This window comes from Equus quagga, chromosome 3, assembly GCF_021613505.1.
Source record: "Equus quagga isolate Etosha38 chromosome 3, UCLA_HA_Equagga_1.0, whole genome shotgun sequence".
NCBI classification, from domain to species: domain Eukaryota; kingdom Metazoa; phylum Chordata; class Mammalia; order Perissodactyla; family Equidae; genus Equus; species Equus quagga.
This window is the reverse complement of record NC_060269.1, coordinates 63,869,865-63,891,213: the sequence shown is the minus strand read 5'-3', so window position 1 is coordinate 63,891,213 and position 21,349 is coordinate 63,869,865. Positions and strand designations below refer to the sequence as shown.

At 44.7% G+C, this 21,349-nt stretch overlaps 1 protein-coding gene across 2 annotated transcripts in view; it reads right to left on the bottom strand.

Annotated features, from left to right (window-relative positions):
- Positions 1 to 21,349, bottom strand: part of SCARA5 (scavenger receptor class A member 5) — a 114,688-nt gene that overhangs the window by 71,407 nt on the left and 21,932 nt on the right. For both annotated transcript variants that reach the window (XM_046656977.1, XM_046656978.1), the window contains exon 3: positions 11,978 to 12,106. In XM_046656977.1, coding sequence (XP_046512933.1) covers positions 11,978 to 12,106 — 129 coding nt within the window. The remainder of the gene's footprint in view (positions 1 to 11,977; positions 12,107 to 21,349) is intronic.

Below are 21,349 nucleotides of genomic sequence, written 5' to 3'. Positions count from 1 at the left end.
GGTGATTTACCACAATTTAGCCAAACAACCCCCTCAGGTTGGACATTTAGGTTTTTCCCAGTCTTGAGTGGTCATGAATAACGTTGCTAAGAGTTTTGTACACATGCTATTTTCTTTCTTTGTAATCATTTCCTTCAGACAAATAGAGTAGGATTTCTGAGCCAAAGGATATAAATGGCTTTTTGGATCCTGAAAGAACACTGACTTCCTCAAGGCAATTTGCTCATTTATTCGTGCTCAGGGGCCATGGCTAATGGTCAGGGAGAAGTGTTAACGGGTAAATAAGAGACGCCTTTCCTCGACTCCTCCCCAAAAGATAAAGTTTTTCCAAAACTCTGCCTTTTTGTTATTATTACTTTCAGATAATATGCTGAAATGATTCACGAGGACAGCTGGCCAGACCCCGTCGTTGTTGACAACAGCAAGAAGAGAAACAAAGGCCTTTGTAGGAGGACTCCCTCCCAGAGCGACTCGGCATGTCCGGGGTTCTGTGTGACTCCTCCATCTCCCACCCTGGGACCCAGCACCATGGCCTCCTGGAAGTCTCTCGGGACACCTTCTTCACTGCCACCCCCCCCACCTTATTCATGCAGGTGCTAAGTGGGAGAAGGGGCTCCAAAGATGAGGTAGGGATCTCTGTGACAAGGGGGGCTGGCTCCAGGTAGCCCCACTAGATGACAGCTGACCTTAGATTGATGTTCTCATCAGAGAGAAGCATTACAGGGGACCGTTGGGAGAGGCCACTCATGTTCCCTGAGCTGGAGGAGAGCTGGGGCCTGCTTCTCTTCTAAAACTTTCCGGGTTGGGGAGGCTATGGAATTGGACCACATCAGCAGGGTGAGACAGGAATGCAGGGAGGGGCCACACAGCCCCACCCCCATCCCCACCCCACCCCAGGCCCCAGTTCTCTACGTCCCTTGGATTGCTCCAAAAAGGATGTCAGGGAATGTGGGGCTCTCACGAAGGATCACAGAGAAGGGCAGGAGTTCCAGGGATGCCCGCCAGCCATCAGGCCACGCTGGGCAGCTCAGCTGGAAGGGCAGTTGTAGCCAAGAAGACGCGGATTTCCCATCTCTGAGAGACGTCTCAGAGATGGAAGGCATGGGGTGAAGCTGGACATTATCCTAACAAGACCAAACACACCATCTGCCTGGAGGCCACAATAATGGGTTACTAGCCTCTGCTGGAACCAGAGAGAAACTAGGGAGGGCCACCTCCCACCATCACTACCACCAACACCACTGCAGACTTGAGACTGGCGGATTACGTGAGAAGCTCTTGGCCTTGACATCTTTCCTCCCGGGCCCTCCAGCCACATATTTGAGACATGCTTATACTAGAAACTTATTCATTGTGTATCTGAAATTCCAATTTATCAGGGCATCCTGTATTTTTTTTGCTAATTCTAGCACCTCCACCTGGGAGGCAGTTGGAGGGTCCAGGTGAGAGACGATGGAGCCCACCAGGACTTGCTGATGGAGTGCCCACGGGAGGTGGGGAGATAAATCTAGGAGGACTCCTTGGTTTTTGGTTAATACAACTGGGTAGATCATGGTGTCCTTTATAGAGATGGAAAAGAATGGAGAGAAACAAGTTTGGGCGGGAAAATCAAGAGTTCTGTTCACATGTTGAGTTTGAGATGCTTATTAAATACCCAAGTGGAAACAACACAAGTGGGAAATTAAACATATTAGTGTAGAATTCAGGGCAAAAGTCAGAGGTGAAGTCAGAGATGGAATTTGATGGAGATCATGAGGAAGAAAGTTCAGTTAAAGAAGAGAAGGCGGCCAAGGACTGAGCTCCTAGGGACTCCAAGATTTCGAGGTGAAGCAGGCGCAGCGCTGCAGCAACAGAGACTAATCGGTTGCTCCACTGACTTAATATGAACTTCTCAGAATATTTTACTACCTCTGTTTTGAGATTTACAGGGGATCCTTCATGGAGCCCCTGTTGTAAGCCAGGCATTGCGCAAGGCACTTACGTGTCATATCAGGGAATCGTCACAATACCGACAAGTGATCACCTTGTCCCCATTTTAATGGCTTTTTAAAAATGAGGCTTAAATAACCTCCCCAGGTCACAACTCATAAAAGATCAAGCTGATATCTGGATTCAGGTTTGCCTTGTTCCAAAATGTCTGTTCTTTGCTCTCCACTGTGTTTTATAGTTTATGTTTTGCGTATCTGCTCTCCAGTTGGTACGATCTTTACAGCAGCTCCTCCCTTTGGTCCCCTTCATATCTCGCTGTGTCTAACCCAGTGCCAGGCACATTGCTGGCACTCAACAAGGGTTTGTTGTTTTGGATTTGATGTGAGAGGGCTCCAGGCCCTTGGGCGGCGGCAGACAAGGCATGATGCCTACAGGATCATCGCAGAAATTCTAAGAGTTTATAACTCCTCTCCAAAAGGGCAGAGAACAAGAGCTTGTTCAATCTCTTGTTTGAGCAAGCTTGGCTTCAATCCCAGTGCAAACTCAAAGCCATCAGTTCGTGACTAAGTCCACTTTATCATAGCTCTGGCACATGCAGCAGAAGACAGAACCAGAAAGCAGAAGGAAAGGTAGGTTTTGAAGGTACGAGGCTGAGCCGTGACGAGGGAGATGCAAGCAGCAGAAGGAAGCAAGAGACTAAGTCAAGGCCATTCCCATCTTCTTCTTGCTTAAATAAGAAAATTTCTTTTCTTAGCAAGATCTGGGTGCTGCGTTCACAGTGCCTCTAAAGTTTCCTCCAATCCTGGCTCCTTGGATGGAAATCAAAGCAGTTGACAAGTTTCTCTTGATATTTCCTATATAGCAGGGTGAAATGAGGGCTGGATTATGTACAGTTGGCAGGAGTTACACTCAATTATAATTACCTAACAAACACTGATCATACTGACTACGGGCCATGGGCTGTTGCGGGCAGTTTACATGGATGGATTCATTCAATCCTCACCAGCACGATTTGGAGTGGGGAGTGTTATCACTTCCGCTTTATAGACAAGGACAATAACCCTCAGGAAGCTTGAATAACTTGCCCAAGGTCACACAGTAAGTGGCAAAGCCAAGATTTGTACCCTGACACTCTGTTTCCAGCTCCCATGCACTTTGCCACTAGGCAATAAATACTGCCTCCGACAGGAGTCCAGAGTAAGAGGAGTCCTGGATTCACATGGTCCTGCTGTCCATGCTCCAGCCTCCCTCTCTCCAGCTGTGGGACTGTGGGCCAGCACAGCAACTCCTCTGAGACTCAGTCTCCTCATCCGTATACCACTGTGAACTCTTTTCTGGATCCCTTTGACTATCAGGAGGATTAGGTGAAATAAAGTATGGGAAAATTCTTTGAAAATTATAGAGTACAATCTAGAGGTAAAAGAGGAAAGGGCTAATTAATGATCAATGTAAGCCTAGAGAGGGAGTTGGCAAAACCTTCCTGTAAAAGACTAGAGAGTCACTATTTTAGACTCTACAGGCCGTATGGTCTCTGTCATAATTACTCAGCTCTGCTGTGGTAGCACAAGAGCAGCCATAGACAATACACAAATGAATGAGCAAGGCTGTGTGCTGATAAAACTTTATTGACAAAAACAAGCGGTGGATAGATTTGGCCCTTCGTCTAGAAGAAGGGTTCCAGGGGGATGTAGCTGAGATCAGCCCTCTGCTCTCTCCTATCTAATTATTATAATGATTTGACTGAAGACCCAGAGAGCACATTATCAAATTTGCAGGCAACCTTCCCCCATGCCCACTTTTCTCATTTCAGGGGTGGTTGGAGGCATCCATCAAAGTCAGAGAGATATGAAAGACCCCGCATCCTGGGCAGTGGAATCTTTCATGGAAAGTGAGGGTGTCGAGATTCTTTTCCTCCTTTTTTCTCCCACTCCCCTGAGCTAAGGTGAGGCTGAGGCACCTTCTGCTGGGAAAGCTCTGATAAGCTTGGGAAGGCCCACGCAGCCAAAGTGGGATGCAAGGGGAAAGCAGATTCTCAGGCTGCTGGGGGGTCTTTGAGGTGACCCCACCTCACCTCACAGGACAGCAAAGTGTGTGCATGGGCTGGCGTGCCTTTGCTCATAACCTCCTGGGAACCGTGCACGTGGCGGCAGGCTGTGGAGTGGGGATTGGGTTGGGATACTGGCTCAGACACGACTGATGACATGAGGCTGAAGGAGAAAGCTAAATGACAGATGTCCAAATCCACATTCAAATCGATCCAACAAGCTGTAATACTTGGCAGAAACCAGCGTGATGACATTTAACTGGGATCACTAACAGAATCTGCATTTAAGTTAAAGCAACACAAAACCAACAAAAGCCAGATGTACCGACATAGGTCGGAGGAGCCCTCACTAGGCACTGTTTTATTTGAAAGAGATCCGGGGTTGGGGTGGGCTGGCGAATGGACATGATTATTAATGGCTACGTAGTATTCCACCTTTGTGGTGTGGTGTTCTGTATTATTATGAGTCACCGCTAGAAGAGTTCGCACAGATTTAGGCTCCATCAGCATACGTGGAGTGTCCAGATCAAAGTTAGCCACAGCCCAGCACACATGCAGTACTGTGTCTAATTCCACTGACCACTCAAACCTGCACCTTGTTGAGTGGGGATGGAAGGTGGGGGATGGCCATTATGTTGAGGTGTTCAGTTTGGGCCAAACACTATCTGAGCACCTCCTGTGTGGGGGGTATCATGCTAGGACTGGCAGTACAGAGATGGACCTGACACAGCACCTTATCATCAAAGAGCCTTGTTTTGGACCCGAAGGGGAGCAAGCAGATAAATTGATAACTTCAGTATAATGTGGTGAGTGTTAAGATAGAGGCATACACACACACAGAGTTCTCCAAACCAGGTCCAATGAGCTACTGTTGAAAGTACTAGTGTTTTCAACTCGCTGCAGAACAATCACAAGGATGAGGAGAAAGCCTTGTTCTGACTTGTTCCTGCAAAAGGGACTAGAACCAGCATGTGTGGGATAATCAAGGAAGATTAGGAAGAAGTTTCTGTGACTTGTGGCTGTTCTTCAGTAGAGGCAGAACACCTTGTCGGTCTGGGAAGTCAGGAGGGAAGGTCTTGCTCTGGGAGGGAGGTTGAACAAGACGTCTTCTGAGGCCCTGCCAAGCTCCTGAGTGCCACGTGGGAATGGCATCACAGAGCTGGCTCGCTCACTCCCTCCCCAGAGGAGCCACAGTGCTGACAACACTATCCTATTTCTTGGTGTACTGAGCCCTGCGCTGTCATGGCAAGCCCAGGATCACCCAGACAAAGTCTCCAGGCTTCCCCTGTGTGTTTATTAGAAACGTGTGGGCTGTGGGCACATGCCCTCCCACCACACCAAGCACACAATTCTCTCCGTTTGTGGACAAAACCACTGGGTACTCAGGCTAAAAGAGTAGGTTTCTAATCCTTTGCTATTCTGACAGCAAAATCCCTCGGATTATTCCAATAATGATGATGATAATAATAATATCTAACATTAATTGAGTACTTTTTACGTGCCAGGCACTACGAGTTTTCATGTATTAATTAATTAATCACAACAACCCTTGGGTTAGGTACTATTTCATCCCATTTGATAGATGAGGAAACTGAGGATTTGAGAAGTTAAATTATTTGCCCCAAGATTATAGAAGCTTTCAATGGCACAGCCCGGATTTGAACTTAGAGGTTTACCCTCAAAGCCCATATCCTGAAGAGAATATAGCTATTTTCTTAGAATGTCTGAAAGACACAGAGTAATAGAGCTATCATTTAGCCCATTGTTTTTCAGATGATGGCTTGTATCCTGTTCATGGACCATGAAATAAATGTACGGGTTGTGACTAGTTTTTGAAAAATGAATAGAATAGAAAATCATCAGCATTCATCCCACATTTAAGATGATTTCAGTTATGTGTTTATATGTGAACTAGTTGTGACGTAAAATACATTTCTTAATGTAGGTCACGGTCAAAACTTTGAGGAACTGATCTAGTTTAACCTGCTCATTTTACAAATAAGTGTCCTAAGGTTCAGACAGCAAACTGATTTTTCCCAAGGTTATAGAGTGTTAATGGATGAGCTGGGAATGGACCAAAATTTTTCTCTCAGTTCACATTATCAAGCTTAATTGACTGCAAAGAAAAGCAAGAAAAACATGAGTAATAATGCTAACAGTAGTGGTAATACTAAGACTATAAAAACAACAATGATGGCTACTACTTCTATCGTGCATACTGTGTGCCAGGCACTTTCCTAAGAGCTTTAGATATATTCACTTATTTAACTCTCATAACAACCCAATGAGGTGGGTATACTTCTTTCTCCAATTCTCAGATGGGGAAACTCAGGCACAGAAAGCTCAAGTAACTTGGTCAATGTCACATAGCTGGTAATGGAGAAAGGGGATTTCAAACCAGACAGGCGGGTTTGAGTCCTTGGTTCAAACACTATGGTTGAAAGTCCATGGTGTTAACCAGTATAAGGTACTCCGTGATCCTGCCTGTCTTAATATTTTCCCTAGATGCTATAATGCCAATCCAGTACATACTATGGTGTGTGTGTATTGATATAATTAATTATACACCTACTTCTTTGACTAGCCACATGTTCTTGAGTGGTGATTCCATATTTACCATGTCATTCGATACTTGGCTAAGACTGAAATAATAACCTTTTTCCAAAAATAAGATCCCCTTTACACTTCCTTGTCTCTGTCATTCATTTACTTAGTCATTCATCCATTCACATATTAAAAAACATCATGAACTTGCAGAGAGTAGACAGAATATTTTTTAAAAGACAAAACTGTGCATGACACCCTTTCTTGTTCCAAGAAGGATTAAGACAGTTTACAAGGACACATAAAATAGACGAAGATAAGAGTAGATGAGAACAAGATGAAGGAAGAATAAGTTGGAGATGCTAAATGAGGCAGGAATGAGACCCACAGAAAAATGCTTTCCCTAAAGTCTGGGCACTTGCTGTGGGGGGACCACAGATCTGTCTCCAGGCTTTCGTTTTAATCACCTTCAAATTCATACACCTTAGAACGGATGACAACTAACTCTCAGTTTGCATTAATTACTTCCTTGAAAGCGATTTTACTTACTTTCACATTCACAGTCTCCCAAAGGTTCAAACAAACTAAGTTCTCAAGGAAAGCATACCTCCTTCTGAGACTAGGGCAGAAAATGGTTTCCCCATGGGCCCTCTTAGTTGACACCGTGTAATGGAATGAACCACATCCTCAACAGCACCCTTGCAACAAGCACAGGATGGGCTTTCACGGTGCTGTTTCTCACAGAATGTCCCAATAAAGCCAAAGGCATCACACCCTTAATTCCAAGATGCATGATGGTGTCAGTAATCTGTCACATCCATGGACATGGGCTCTGAGCACACTGTTCTCTGATTGCGAGTCAGGGACAGACCTACTTGAAACAAGATGATCAGAAAAAGGGGTGCTCAGTTCAGACAACATTTGGATCACTCAGCGTTCAGCCCTTCCCAGGCTGAGGCCTCCCTAACCACTCCAGCTCTCGGGAATCAGGCTCTCCTTTACATAATTTGGCTCATAGCATTAGCTACATCATACTGTCCTAATGGGTATTTGTGTTTATGATTTTGAACCCTCCCAGAGCAGGGATCATATCTCATGATTCTTTTTATTCCCATGCTATAGACTGAATGTTGGTGTCCCACCCAAATTCATGTGTTGAAATCCTACCCCCTAATTTGATGGTATTAGGAGGTGGGGCCTTTGTGATGTGATTAAGTCATGAGGTGGAACCCTCTTGAATGGGATTAGTGCCCTTATAAAAGAGCCCCCAGAGAGCTCCCTCACCGCTTCCACCAAGTGAGGACAGTGAGGGAAGACGGCCATCTATAAATGAGATCCAAGAGAGTGAGATCCAAGAAGCAGGATCTCACCAGACACCAAATCTGCCAGCACATTGATCTCAGACTTCCAGCCCCCAGAACCATGAGAAATCAATGTTTGTTGTTTAAGCCACCCTGTCTATGGAAGTTGATTACAGCAGCCTGAATGGACTAAAACACCAGGGCTTGTTCCCTTGCTGGCACCCACTGAGCACTCATGCACAAGTTAAGCACTTATTGAGAAGGATGATGGCAACGTCTGACTGCTGCTGTTAAGAGAGGATTAAATTAAGGTGGGAGAGGAGACCACGTTTCACCAGGAACTCTCCCTGGTCCTGTTCTGTAGTCCACATTAGCTGTAATACTCCAGTTTCCCACCAAATTAGAACCCCAGAAGTTTGCACTTCCCCTTTCTGCTGTTTCATTTTTGCAGTGGAAATTCAAATTCCTCAATAGAGTCATGACAGGAAAGGGAAGAAAGAGGTAGTTCCTGATGATGTTTGTCACTATGGTGATGTCCCAGAACAGTCACAGGTGAGACTGATTCTCCTCTAACCCTTAAGCTTCATCACAGAGAACATCTTCCCTAAAATGCTAGACTGAGGACCTCCTGACCACGTGACCATCTCCTGTTCATGAACTTAAGCCTGATAGTCTATATTGTCCAAAAATGAGTCTGGAACAGAACAAAAACATAATAGGGAACCATCAGCCCAGGTACTAAACAAAATGGGTTGAAGAGATAGAAAGACTTAGAAGAATTTGGGAGTAGAAAGAATGGACTCATTCTGCCTCCTTGGAAGATGATGTGGGCATAGAACCCAGCGATGGTGTGGGAGTATCTGAGGAAAGTCCCAAGAGGATGCTGGTCAGGAATGGGTAGTTAGATGGGGGGTAGAAAGCCCAACTGAGATAATAATTTGGGCAATGGCTGGATTAACCTTCTGACAGAGGAAATTGGGATGATGCATAAACACAAGGTACAGTATTGGCTTTTTATTTTGAATACTTAGATAAAGAGATGAATTCAGAAGTCCCATGTGAACAGTAAGAAGAAGCATTTGTACTCCCATCAGATGTTACCAATCAGATATTCAGACATGGCACTGGGTTGCAGTGGATAATCTTGTCACCCAGTTGTGAAATGTATGAGCTTTGTGTCGATGAGGAGGTTTTGAAGTCTAAGAGTGGTTCAAACAGAATTCCTCCTGTTTGAGTCAGCTAGAGCTGCTATAAAAAAATACCACAGACTGAGAGGCTTAAACAGCAGACATTTATGTTATTGTCACAGCTGTGGAGGCTGCGAAGTCCCAGATCAAGGTGTGGGCAGATTCAGTTGTTGGTGACAGCTCTCTTTCTGGCTTGCAGATGGCCCCTTCTCACTGTGTCCTCACCTAGTGGAGAGACATTTCTCCCCCTCCTTTCTCTCCCTTTCTCTCTCTCTCATGCCTCTTCTTATAAGGGCACTAATCTCACCATGAGGGCCCTACCCTCATGACCTAGTTACCTCCAAAGACCCAACTTCCAAATACCATCACTTTGTGGGGTTAGAGCTTCAACATATAAATTTGTGGGGGACACAATTCAGTCCGTTGTACCTCCTGTACAAGGTGACCTCAGCAGGGCAGTAGAGAGCACGTTTTACCCAAGATGGGGAAGTGGCCACAGCAGGATACCTAACAGAAGGCCAGGCAAGCTCTGGTTTATGCTGAACCATGGGTCTCCTTACCATCTTGGTATTTTCCAAAAGGGAGCCTCACTGGAGGTCTTCAATCAAGGTAACCTGAAGAAACCTCCCACCTAAGGTGAGGCAGGACCTCCTTGAAGAACCCCAGACTTGTCCACCACATTCCTAAGTCCCCTCCCTAGGGAAGAGGTAGCTGGTGACTGTATTCTTTCATTGGTCACTCTCACTAAGCCTCTCCCAGAGGCCAACATGATTTTCCAGACAAGAAACTGGGGAGGTGACAGTGGCCATGCCACAGAGCCAAGAGATAAAGCATGATGCTCTGCTTCATCAGATCAATTCCAATCCACCCAAAATTTTTACTCCACACAGACAATCTGGGACTCAGAAACTTCAGGTTCAAAGGTGATCTTGATTAAAATCCTCCTTAGGTTTCCACGTGGAACAACCAAGGAAGCAATGCAACATTGTCATCAGATTGGGAAACTATGTTTCACCCTCTTTTCTGAAACTTCCCGGATGTCATCATAAATCCCATTCAAACTCCAAGCCAAGAGAAAAATCTGCTGTGCAGCATGTTGGACAGCACTGCTTGTTAGAACTCTCCTCTATTTTGAATGGAAATCTGTCTCTTTACAAAATCCACCCATTCATCGAGTTCTACCATCTGAGGCCACACAGAATACGTCTGCCCTTTTCCACGTGTCAGCCCATCAGACACCGGAAGAGACCTTTCATTACTCTACAAGTCTTCTCTTCCCCTAGAGATGATGCCCTTCCAGGCCTCCCAGGCCTCCAGAGCCCTGCCCCAGGGTCCCCACCAGCCTGGCTCTCTCCTAGAGACCCTCTTCTGTAACCTAAAAGTTCCTGTTTAGCAGAGTACTTGTAATACCATAGCCCAGCTTTCCGGCTGGGGTGAAACACTTTCCAAACATTCTGGAAATTTGTTATGGTCGTGGCTGCCAAGCCCACAAAACCCAGATTCCAATCTCTCACAGAGCAGCCCAAGAACATGTCCAAATCAGCCTCTGGCTGGACATCATCCTTTGGTCCTTGGGATGAATCATGAGTTTCTCTCATTGTTGCTGTTGGCTACTCTCCCAGGTCAATGGTTGGCGGGACAGACACCACCCCTAATGGTGCCCTTTGCCCCGAGTGTTGAAACCTGAGGGTGAAGGCAGCATTGACCATCCCATCACAGGGCCCAAGAACGATTCTCACTGGATAGGAAGTGAATCAAGACCAGGGAGGTCCTGGGCATCTGCCTCAGGATTGCCAGCGAAAGGTTATCAGCAAGAGCTTAACCTCCAGATTCTGGCCTAGAGTTAACCAAAGGACCTCACCCTCAGCACTTCAAGTCAGCTCCACCTGGCCAGCAGCCTCGCTCTGAGCAAGCCTCCCTCCCCTCTATCACTTCTCCATGCAACACCCACACTTTTTACTCTAGGTTACCATACCAATTGTTGTGTTGACATATCGTCCCCATCGTAGTCCCTATCGCATTCTGCCTGGAGACAGGGCTCTATCTGTGTGCTCTTGCCTCATCCTCAAGACTGGGAGCTCCTTGAGGCAAGCGCTTAGATCTTATTTAGCTGTGTCCTCAATCATGGCAGGGAGCCTGGCACAAAGTAGATACTCATGTAAGACAAGTGAGGGTGAAATATACTGATCCCTTGGCTTACTTTGTCAGCTCTACATACCTCCAGTGAGAAAAGTGGTAATTGAGCATTCCTTTCTCTGGGTGGGAGTCAGGAGAGACCATCACAGCCTCTGTCCCTATCTACTTCACCACCTCCATCATGGTGGGGTGACCTGTGGGTGGTGAGCTGGGCTGCTCGAAGCATGGGGTCCTCCATGTGATCCCTTCCTAAGTCCATGAGCTCTGCTTCTTCCTGGCTAGAGAATGGGCTCCAAACTCCAGCTCATCGCCAGCCTGGCTTGCAGACAGAAACTAGGGGGAAGAGCCTGGCTGAACTGGGTAAACCCACCCCACGCCCAATAACTACAAAAGGGCAGCAGGTTTACCATGACCCTGATTAGCCTCAGTGGCACAACGTCTCATGACTATTTTCATTGCACCCCAGGACAAGGGGCCCAGCCTGCTTTGTGCACAGAGCTCCAGAGAGGCCCAATGTAATGCACACAGTGATGCGGAAAAAGTCAAGAGCCACTCAGAGCAGCTAGGTCTCTGCTCCTGGACTGAGATTTCCCAAGCTCACACAGCCCCTGCCAACTCCTCATCCCACACGAAACGGGCAATGCTGTTAAGAATCATGCCCAGTCAGAAAGATGGGTCGGCTTCCTCCTTCGTGGTTTCCGTGGTGATAAGGGCAGTGTTAGGGCTCGTGACCGTGGGAATGAAGAGCGGAGGCTCCAGCTCACCAGTTCCCATCTGATCTCGCTTACTGCCTCCTGTCACATCCTTAAAGGCCAGGACAGGAAAGGTACTCTTACCTGCTAAGATGAAGATGCCCACAAGAATCAGGAAGACTAGCAGGTAGAGTCCTAGGACAGCATGCTTCAGGGCTGACAGGGAGCCCAGCTGGGTACAGCAGCCACCCGTCTGTCGTTTGTGGCACGGACCTAGACAACAAGGAAAAAAGGCACTTGAAAACCCCAGAAGCTTTTTTCTCTTTTGCTCTCATCTCTCCCTGATGCACAGATGTTCACACTCATACACCTGCACATCTGTTATGCAGCTGTAACGATGGGGAACTTTTCAGAACCTTGACAATCTTTTCAGCTACTAGCTCTCCTCCCACCCTCTGCACTCATGAACGAGCCAGACAGGCATGCCCGCAGCTCACGTGCCCACACAAACCCACCTTCCCAGGGCCAGTGCAAGCAGCAGAGAAAGCTCAAATAGGCTGGAATATGTGTCCTTTCCAAAGCACCATTGTCCTGAGAGAGTATGGAGAAAATAACACAGGGGTTGCAAACTCCAGTGTCTACAGTGGCCAAGGGGTGGAAATGAACAAAGTGGGCCAGGCAGGCCTGGGGAACCCAAAAGTGCATGCCCAGTCTGGAAGAGGCTGTGGTGTAGGAACAAGGGTCGGGTGTTGCCAGATCAAAATTTTTAAGAGAAGCCAGAAGCGATTTTGAGAAATCTCCTATTGTTTTAGTGTTGACAAAGAATTTTTTTTTAAAAAAGACAAAAAGCAAAAAACACTGGGAAGTGTAAACAAAACACATTTGCATGCCAGATCTGACCACCAGTTTGCAACCTGGGTTTAGATTTCCAGAAAAACATACTAACTTCATCCTGGGCAACTACACAAGGCTCAGCAGCTTCTGGCCAAAATGCAACAGCAAAATATCAGCGCTCTACCGGACCTTATGGATCCAGCCCCTTCAGTTTGCAGATAAAGGACGTCAAATGTTAGCCGCAAACCCTGGGTGAGGCCCCAGGTGCACTAACTCCTGGTCATATTTCAGCAGGATTTCTCCTTCAAGGCAGCCTTCTCAGATGGCCCGTGCAGAGGCCAGGAAATTCACTAATGTCATTCGCCGTGTCAAGTGACAGTGGAAAGGAAGGGAAGCTCTCCCACCCTGACCTCCAGCAGGACAGGTAAAAATCGATAGAGGGCATTTTTTCAAAAGATGCATGCCCCTATTATGCTTATTCTCCATCTCCTGCAAGTGATAGCATGGCTCAATGGAGTGTGTCGCACATGGAGGAAGGTGTGGGAGCAGAAAAAGGTTGACAATAGATGTTGAAATAATTGATATTCAGAAATGTTTTTAAAGATGGTGTGATGTTTGTAATCCTTCGTAACTTTGCATTTGCAAGGGGGGTACTTCAGGGGCTACTTATTACCTCTCAGGTATCATTACCACCTCCAGGAGGTTTGGTCACCAAGAGGGAAATGGTGGTGACCACACTGGTGCCCCGGCTCCCAAGAGTTATTGGTAATTGAGAAATATTTTCCTACTCATTTACTCCATTTTATTGAAAATACTGCTAGTAAAACAGCTAAGTTGAACTATTACGTAGTATTTCTATGAAACATTGGGTACAATTTGGAGCAAGTTGTCAAGAAATACAAATTCAATTATCATTTTCATCAACCCTTAAATGTTAGCAAATTTTGAAGAGTTAACCTGATTTTCCATTGACTTGTGCAGAGTGCATCTTTCTAACTCACCCTAAATCTTGTTTTCCAGGATTTTCCATCCCTTTCCACACACTAAGATCTATAATTTGTTTTGCTCCTAAAGATGTAGGCTTCTTGTAGCATTTCATCTTTTTTTTCTTGTTTTTTCCTTATGAGAGCTGCTGGCTGTCTGGTTGCAACTTATTAGAAAAAAGTCTGTTTTCCTTGAGAGTCAGAACGGTAGGCATAGCACTGCATTTATACAAATATGAGCCATCATTATCATGCTGGTTGTTCCTGCTCTCCTGCTCTAAGCCCTGCTTTCTCTTTAGGAGATGATGAAAATGATGGCAGACTAACAGCTGGGAGGGCTCAGAAGACACCCCTGCTGAAATGCGATTATCCTTATGTTTATCCCAAATCAATCTTGGCTTCTCCACTAATTGGCTTGTTTGACACTCTTCTTATTTCCCTTGAAGATTTAATTGAGTTCAAACATATTCTGTTAACTGTTCCAGTTTCAGTGGAATCTTTTATTTCTGGTTCACTATAACAAATTGTTTTCTCAAAAAAAAAGTTGATGTAATTTTTTTGCATCTAACTTTTTTATTGAGGCACAACAAGGCGTTATAACATGCCTGAACTCGAGGCAGCCAGTTTAGTAAACTGAACGTTAATACCGTGAGGATCAAGTGCAAACCACATCCACTCACAGCTTGACTTTCAAGGCTACGTCACAATTTATAAGGTGCCAGATTAGTGCTAATTGTCGTTCAGCTTGAAATTTTTCATCTTGGGGAAGAAACCAAAAAAAAATAAGGATGTCTTCCTTCCTCTAGGAGTGAAAACATTTTCCTAAACCAATCAGTCACAAGGTCAAGGACTCTTCTTCCTTTAATCCCACTAATTAGAACACCATCCTTTTATTGTTATTATTATTATTATTGTTATTAAGGTCATAATAGTTTACAGCAATGTGAAGTTTCAGTTGTTCATTACTTGTTTGTAGCCATGTAAGTGCTCCCTCTGTGCCCATCCCCCAACCCCCTTCGCCCTGGTGACCTGAATGACATGTCCTCTTTGTCCATGTGTTTGCTTATCTTCCATATATGAGTGAAATCATACAGTGTTTGCCTTTCTCTTCGCTTAACATAATACCTTCAAGGTCCATCCATGTAGTTGCAAATGGGATGATTTTGTCTTTTTTTATAGCTGAGTAGTATTCCACTGTGTATACATACCACATCTTCTTTATCCCATCACCAGTTGATGGGCACTTGTGTTTCTTCCACATCTTGGCTATTGCGAATAATGCTGCAATGAACATAGGGGTGCATAAGTCTCTTTGAATTTCAAGTTCTTTGAGTTCAAGTTCTTTGGATAAATACCCAGTGGTGGGATTTTTAATTTTTGAGAAATCTCCATACTGTTTTCCATAGTGGCTGTACCAGTTTGCATTCCCACCAGCAGTGTATAAGGGTTCCCTTTTCTCCACACCCTCTCCAACATTTGCTATTTTTTGTCTTGGGGATTATAGTCATTTTAATGGGTGTAAGGTGATATCTTAGTGTAGTTTTGATTTGCATTTCCCTGATGATTAGTGATGTTGAACATCTTTTCTTGTGTCTATTGGCCATCTTATATCTTCTTTGGAATAATGTCTGTTCATATCCTCTGCACATTTTTTGGTTGGGTTGTTGGTTTTGTCGTTGTTCAGTTGTGTGAGTTCTTTATGTATTTTGGAGATTAACCCCTTGTCAGATATATGATTTGCAAATATTTTCTCCCAATTGGTGGGTTGTCTTTTTGTTTTGATCCTGGTTTCCTTCGCTTTGCAGAAGCTCTTTAGTCTGATGAAGTCTCACTTGTTTATTTTTTCTTTTTTTCCCTTGCCGGAATAGATGTTGCATTCAAAAAGATTCTTTTAAGATTCATATCAAAGATTGTACTACCTATATTTTCTTTTAGAAGTTTTATGGTTTCAGGTATTACTTTCAAGTCTCTGATCCATTTTGAGTTTATTTTTGTGTGTGGCATGAGATAATGGTCTACTTTCATTCTTTTGCATGTGGCTGTCCTGTTTTCACAACACCATTTATTGAAGAGACTTTCCTTTCTCCATTGTATGTTCTTAGCTCCTTTGTCAAAGATTAACTGTCTGTAGATGTGTGGCTTTAATTCCGGGCTTTCAATTCTGTTCCCTTGATCTGTGTGCTTGTTTTTGTACCAGTACCATGCTATTTTGATTACTGTAGTTTTGTAGTACATTTTGAAGTCAGGGATTGTGATGCCTCCAGCTTTGTAAAACACCATCCTTTTATTGTCAATTCTGTACTGACTTTCAGTCTTGGCAGAATAGGAGGAGGAAATCACACAGCCAACAATGCTGCTCACTTGAACCTTGCCTGTGTTGTTGGCATGTGTGTTGCTAGTTCACCGTGAGAGCAGGGCAAACTGCCATCTCATAGCTCTATTTCGTCCCTTCCCCTCTACCTGAGGCTTCTGTTCAATGGCAAGCACCCCCTGGTGACAGGTCCCTTCATCAACTAACACACACGACATAGACCTTCCTCTGAGATAGCTCAGTTCTTTTAGCAAGACTAGATTACTTTGTACATTAAACAAAATCCACTCTAAATACAGCACAATAAGGGTTTCTAATAGAGGTTTTCCACAAATGCTTAGACAAGCAGAACATGAATGGTTCTGGCAAGATGGCTAGAGAATACGATTGTAAGGGGAAAGAAGAAAATTTAGGGGAAAGACACGTTACTAAGTCTGCCTCAAACACATTTATTGACTTTTTAATTTAGCGTGGCAGCAGCATGTTAGCTGGGTAAACATTCAAATTATTTAGGCTTGGTGGAAGATCAAAAACACTCCAAAATGATACAATCAGCAAAGCCAGGGCAAAAGGTATGCTCATTTATTTGTTAAAAAAAAAAAAGTAAAAGAATGAGCTATCAAGCCATGAAAAGACATGAAGGAAACTTAAATGCATATTACTAAGTGAAAGAAGCCAATCTGAACGGCTGCACGCGTATGATTCCTGCTGTATGACATTCTGGAAAAGGCAGAACTGTGAAGACGGTAACAGATCAGTGGTTGGGAGTGGGGAGGGATGGCTAGGCGGAGCACAGAGGATTTCAGGGCAGTGAAACTACTCCGTATGATACTATAATGGTGGATTCAGGTCATTGCACGTTTGTCCAAACCCACAGAATGTGCACCACCAAGAGGGAACCCTAACAGACTACAGACTTTGGGTGTCAATGTAGGTTTATCAATTGTAACAAATGTACACTGTGGTGCGAGATGTTGATAACGAGGGAGGCCATGGGTGTATGGAGGCAGGGAGAATATGGGAACTCTCTGTACTTTCCACTTAATTTTGCTGTAAATCTAAAACTGCTCTAAAAAATAAAGTCTATTAAAAAAAAAAGTAGAGGCTTTAACTATGGATTGTTGGGGTAAAAACTTTAATAGACATTTGTTGAATACCCACTGTCCATTGCCCTACTGTGGTAGCCAGCCTTTAAGATGGCCCTGGAGGATCCCTGCCCCCTATATAGCCTCCCTTTGCATTGTACCAGGATTGGTTTGTGTGACCAGTAGAATATGGCAGAAGTGATGGTGTGTCACTTCTGAGATCAGACGAAAGACACTGTAGCTTCCTTCTTGCTCATTCTTCCTCTCTCTCGGGACACTCATTTGGGGCATAGTCAGCCACTATGTCATGAACACTCTATGGAGAGGCTACAGGGTAGGGAACTGAGCCCTTCAGCCAACAGCCACGTGAGTGAGCTTGGAAGCAGATCCTCCACCCAAACCAAGACTTCAGATGACTACACCCTGCTGAGATCTTGACAGCAGTCTCATGGGAGACCCTGAGCCAGAAGTGCTCAGCTAAGCTGCTCCCAGACTCCTGCCAGATTGTATTATACAGAAACATATTTCTGAGCAAAATTTTGATCTGAAAAAAAATAAAATCTTAGCTTTCCTTGCACACTCACGGCATCCTCAGAAACTGGGTAAGATAATACATTTTTGTAGTTTTAAGATGCTAAGTTTTGGAGTGATTTGTTATACAGCAATAGATACTTAACATACTTTTGACAGACACTGGGAAATGCAAAGCTAACAAGCTGCAGGAGGGAGAGGCTTTGTCAGCACTGCTCACCTCCAACGCCCCAGTTCCTAGACCACTGCCTGGTACACAGTAGGCACTCAGAAAACATTTGTTGACTGAGAGATGAAAATAAGGCCACTGCCCTTCAGAGGCTCCCACCTGAGGGGAAGAAAAGATGCAAACACGTAACTATTAGGCAGGTTTGAAGGAGTTGGTGTGTAGGAGAGAGATGGCACAAGCCAAGCATTGCATTGCAGGGGCAGTGGTCCACTCTGTGACAGGAGGTAGTCCCAGAGTCTGCACGGAGGAGGCTGTAACTCAGTAGGGCCTCGAAGCACAGGCCTCTCTAGATGGGCTGAAATCCATTGTCTTTCTCTTCAGCTTAATCCTCCAATTTACAGCTATTATAAATTTGAAAACTGTGACTTCAAGAAGAAAACATTCTTCCTCCATGTGAGCGCAGCTCTGAAGAAAGTACCAGACAAAGCTGTTATTTATTAAACAAAGTTGTTGTTTGCAGACATGGTCACACACAAGGCCAAATAGATGGGAAAATGGCACACCAAAAAACAAAAAAGAAAAATAACTCTTTCAAGATTTAAGAGAATCAGGAGAAAGGTTTTCCATGTTGCAGTGGCTTCCAGAAATGAGGGTGGCATCTCAGGACATCAGGAAGTCAAGGGAAGGGGACTTGAGAGGCCTGGAGACAGCAAGGCCAGTGTCTCCAACAGCAAATAGAAACTAAAAATTAACACAGTGACGTGAAGAACAGCCCTGAATGCCAGGCCAGGAGATGCTGTTTATCTCAGCATGGAGCACATGGCTTCCTGCTGGTGGGCTGGAAGCAGTCAGATAGTTTCCCCCGTCTAGACATCCCACCTGCTCAATTCGCCTGCACAATTTTGCCCTAGCTGAGTACCCCAGGGCTATTTTTTTAAACTTAAATTTGAGAAGGAAATTTTATATCATCATCATAAGTGGAAAATTAGTATCTTCCTATTACACATCAAAATAAACACCTAACTATTAAAATAACAAATTTGCACCTGCGTATCACAGTCATCTTGAATACCACTGTATAGTATATAGCCACTTTCTGAGAAACACTGACTTTAGTGAAAGTAATTAAATCACAGTTCAATGACAAATTACAAGAAAAACGTTCATGCACTCCAAGGAGATTTCATTTATAGAGAAGCAAAATCAAACGTTTTAGATGTTCAAGATCAAGAATATTCTAGAGGCGCAGGCCCGGTGGTGCAGCAGTTAAGTTCGCGCGTTCTGCTTCTTGGCGGCCCGGGGTTCGCCAGTTCAGATCCTGGGTGCGGACATTGGCACACCATGCTGTGGTAGGCGTCCCCCATATAAAGTAGAGGAAGATGAGCACAGATGTTAGCTCAGGGCCAGGCTTCCTCAGCAAAAAAGAGGAGGATTGGCAGTAGTTAGCTCAAGGCTAATCTTCCTCAAATAAATAAATAAATAAATAAATAAGAATATTCTAGAAAGTTGAACATTAAGGATTAAGTGCCACTGAAAGAACCAGGTCAGAACCTTGCACATATCGCTAGCACTAACCTCCTTATCCACAATTGTCTATTTACATTTCTGTCTGCTCCACTTGTCTAACAGGTCCTCTGGGGCAGGGCGAGTTTCTTTGCAAGAACAAAGACATATGTAAGGCATTTATTTTTGCTGCAAAGATCATCTCTTACATTTGCCTTGTGAAAATAGTTGACACATTTTTGTTGGCTGTAAAAACATATTTTTGAGCAAAATTTTCATCTGAAAAAATAAACAAAATGTTGGCTTTCTTTGCTCACCCATGACTTCGGATTGCCACTTAGCGCACGGAGAGGTAAACTGTGGGGCAATTCACCGGGACTGAACTGCCACTTGAGTCCTGGCTGAGTAGTATAATCACGCACGGAACTTCTTAGACATCCTGAGGCCTGAGCCCCACCCCTGGACGTTCTGATTCAATAATGAAATCTCACGCATCTATGGCACAGAGGTGCACAGCCCTGGAGTAAGCCATTTGTCATAGCAAAAGAGAATGTGAAGACACATTGTTGGAAAATCAATGAAAAGTCTTACTATTCTAAGAGCTTGGTTGTTTTTTTTTAACTTTGATTTTTTTTTCTGCTTTATTTCCCAAAACCCCACCTGTACACAGTTGTATATCTTAGTTGCAGGTCCTTCTAGTTGTGGGATGTGGGACGCCACCTCAATGTGGCCTGATGAGCGGTGCCATGTCCGCACCCAGGATCTGAACCCTGGGCCGCCGCAGCGGAGTGCACTAACTTAACCACTCGGCCACGGAGCCGGCCCCAAACTTTGATTTTTTTTTAATAGGACACATTCAAAATGAGGTTATCTCAAACTATTTTATTATTCTCAGCAGTTAAAATTGTGAAGGATTCCTTTTGATCATGAGAACGAGAGTACTCCCTAAAGAGCTTTTGCTAAAATACTCTCCGCTGAGGGTGGGGAGGTACTTGGAAGCAAGGATTAAAGAACAGGAAGGAAAGTTCATGTGAAAACCACTCAGCTCCTGACCGTCGAGCCAAGGATGAGTCGGGAGATGGTCCCCCAAGGTCAGTGCCACACTCCGGTGGCAGCCCCAGAATCTCTGCATCGACTCTCTCAGGAGGAAGAGCATGGGTGTGGGCTCTGCGGAGGAAAGGTCAAAGCCCGCCTCTGTCACACGCTGACTGTCAGACCACGGGCAAGCATTCTGAGCTATCCGCTTCATCGAGTTAGCCTTTCTTTGAAAACCTAATTTTTCATTTTCTTAATCATAATTCTAGAGCATTTAGGGAATTATCTGTTGGAATTTATTTTCCTCCCATTAAAAAAAGTACTCCCTAATTGCATCTGATAAAGGTGGATATTTACTTGTTTCCAAAGAACCTGGGTCTAAACAACATAAGAAACAAGATGCAATGATTCTATTGTCACCTAATTGAGTTTACCAACAACAAACAGTCATTTCTTTCTGTTCTCTTTGGTCCCAGAGTTCATAAACAGCAGGTGGAGATAAGGTTTTATTGCCGGGAGGGACCTCAGCGCTCATCGCCTCCAAGGATCTTCATTAAACCACCCAAGACTGATTTCATCATCCTCAGTCTGGCTACTCACTCCTCACATTGTTCATTGTAATAAGCAGCCCCAAATAACCTCTGTCTTTGAAGCCGCCATCTCTTTCTGGCTTTAATGGAGACCTCTGTTTACTTTCCCTCAATAAAGAGAAGAGGAGAGTGTGAGGTAGGGACCTGCAGAGGAGGCCCACCCACCTGCAGTTTCATCTCACCTGAGTCTGGGAGAGTCCCGAACCACCAACTGGCATACAGTGAACACCAATCACCTCTACCCTGTGGGACCACAGACCTGAGTCCTCCAGGCAGAGGGGCCAGTGAGGGTGCCAGGCAAAGAAGACTATGGTCATCTGCATGATCAGATGAGTCTGACCCTTTAAGATCCATTTCTAAGAAAGGGAGAGTGGGTGGAAGGAGGGACGGCCAGAGCTAATTCGATTTAGATGTTATGATGACCTGGGACAGTTTCTCCTAGTACTTCTAAAGATATCTTGTAATTTTGGAACTT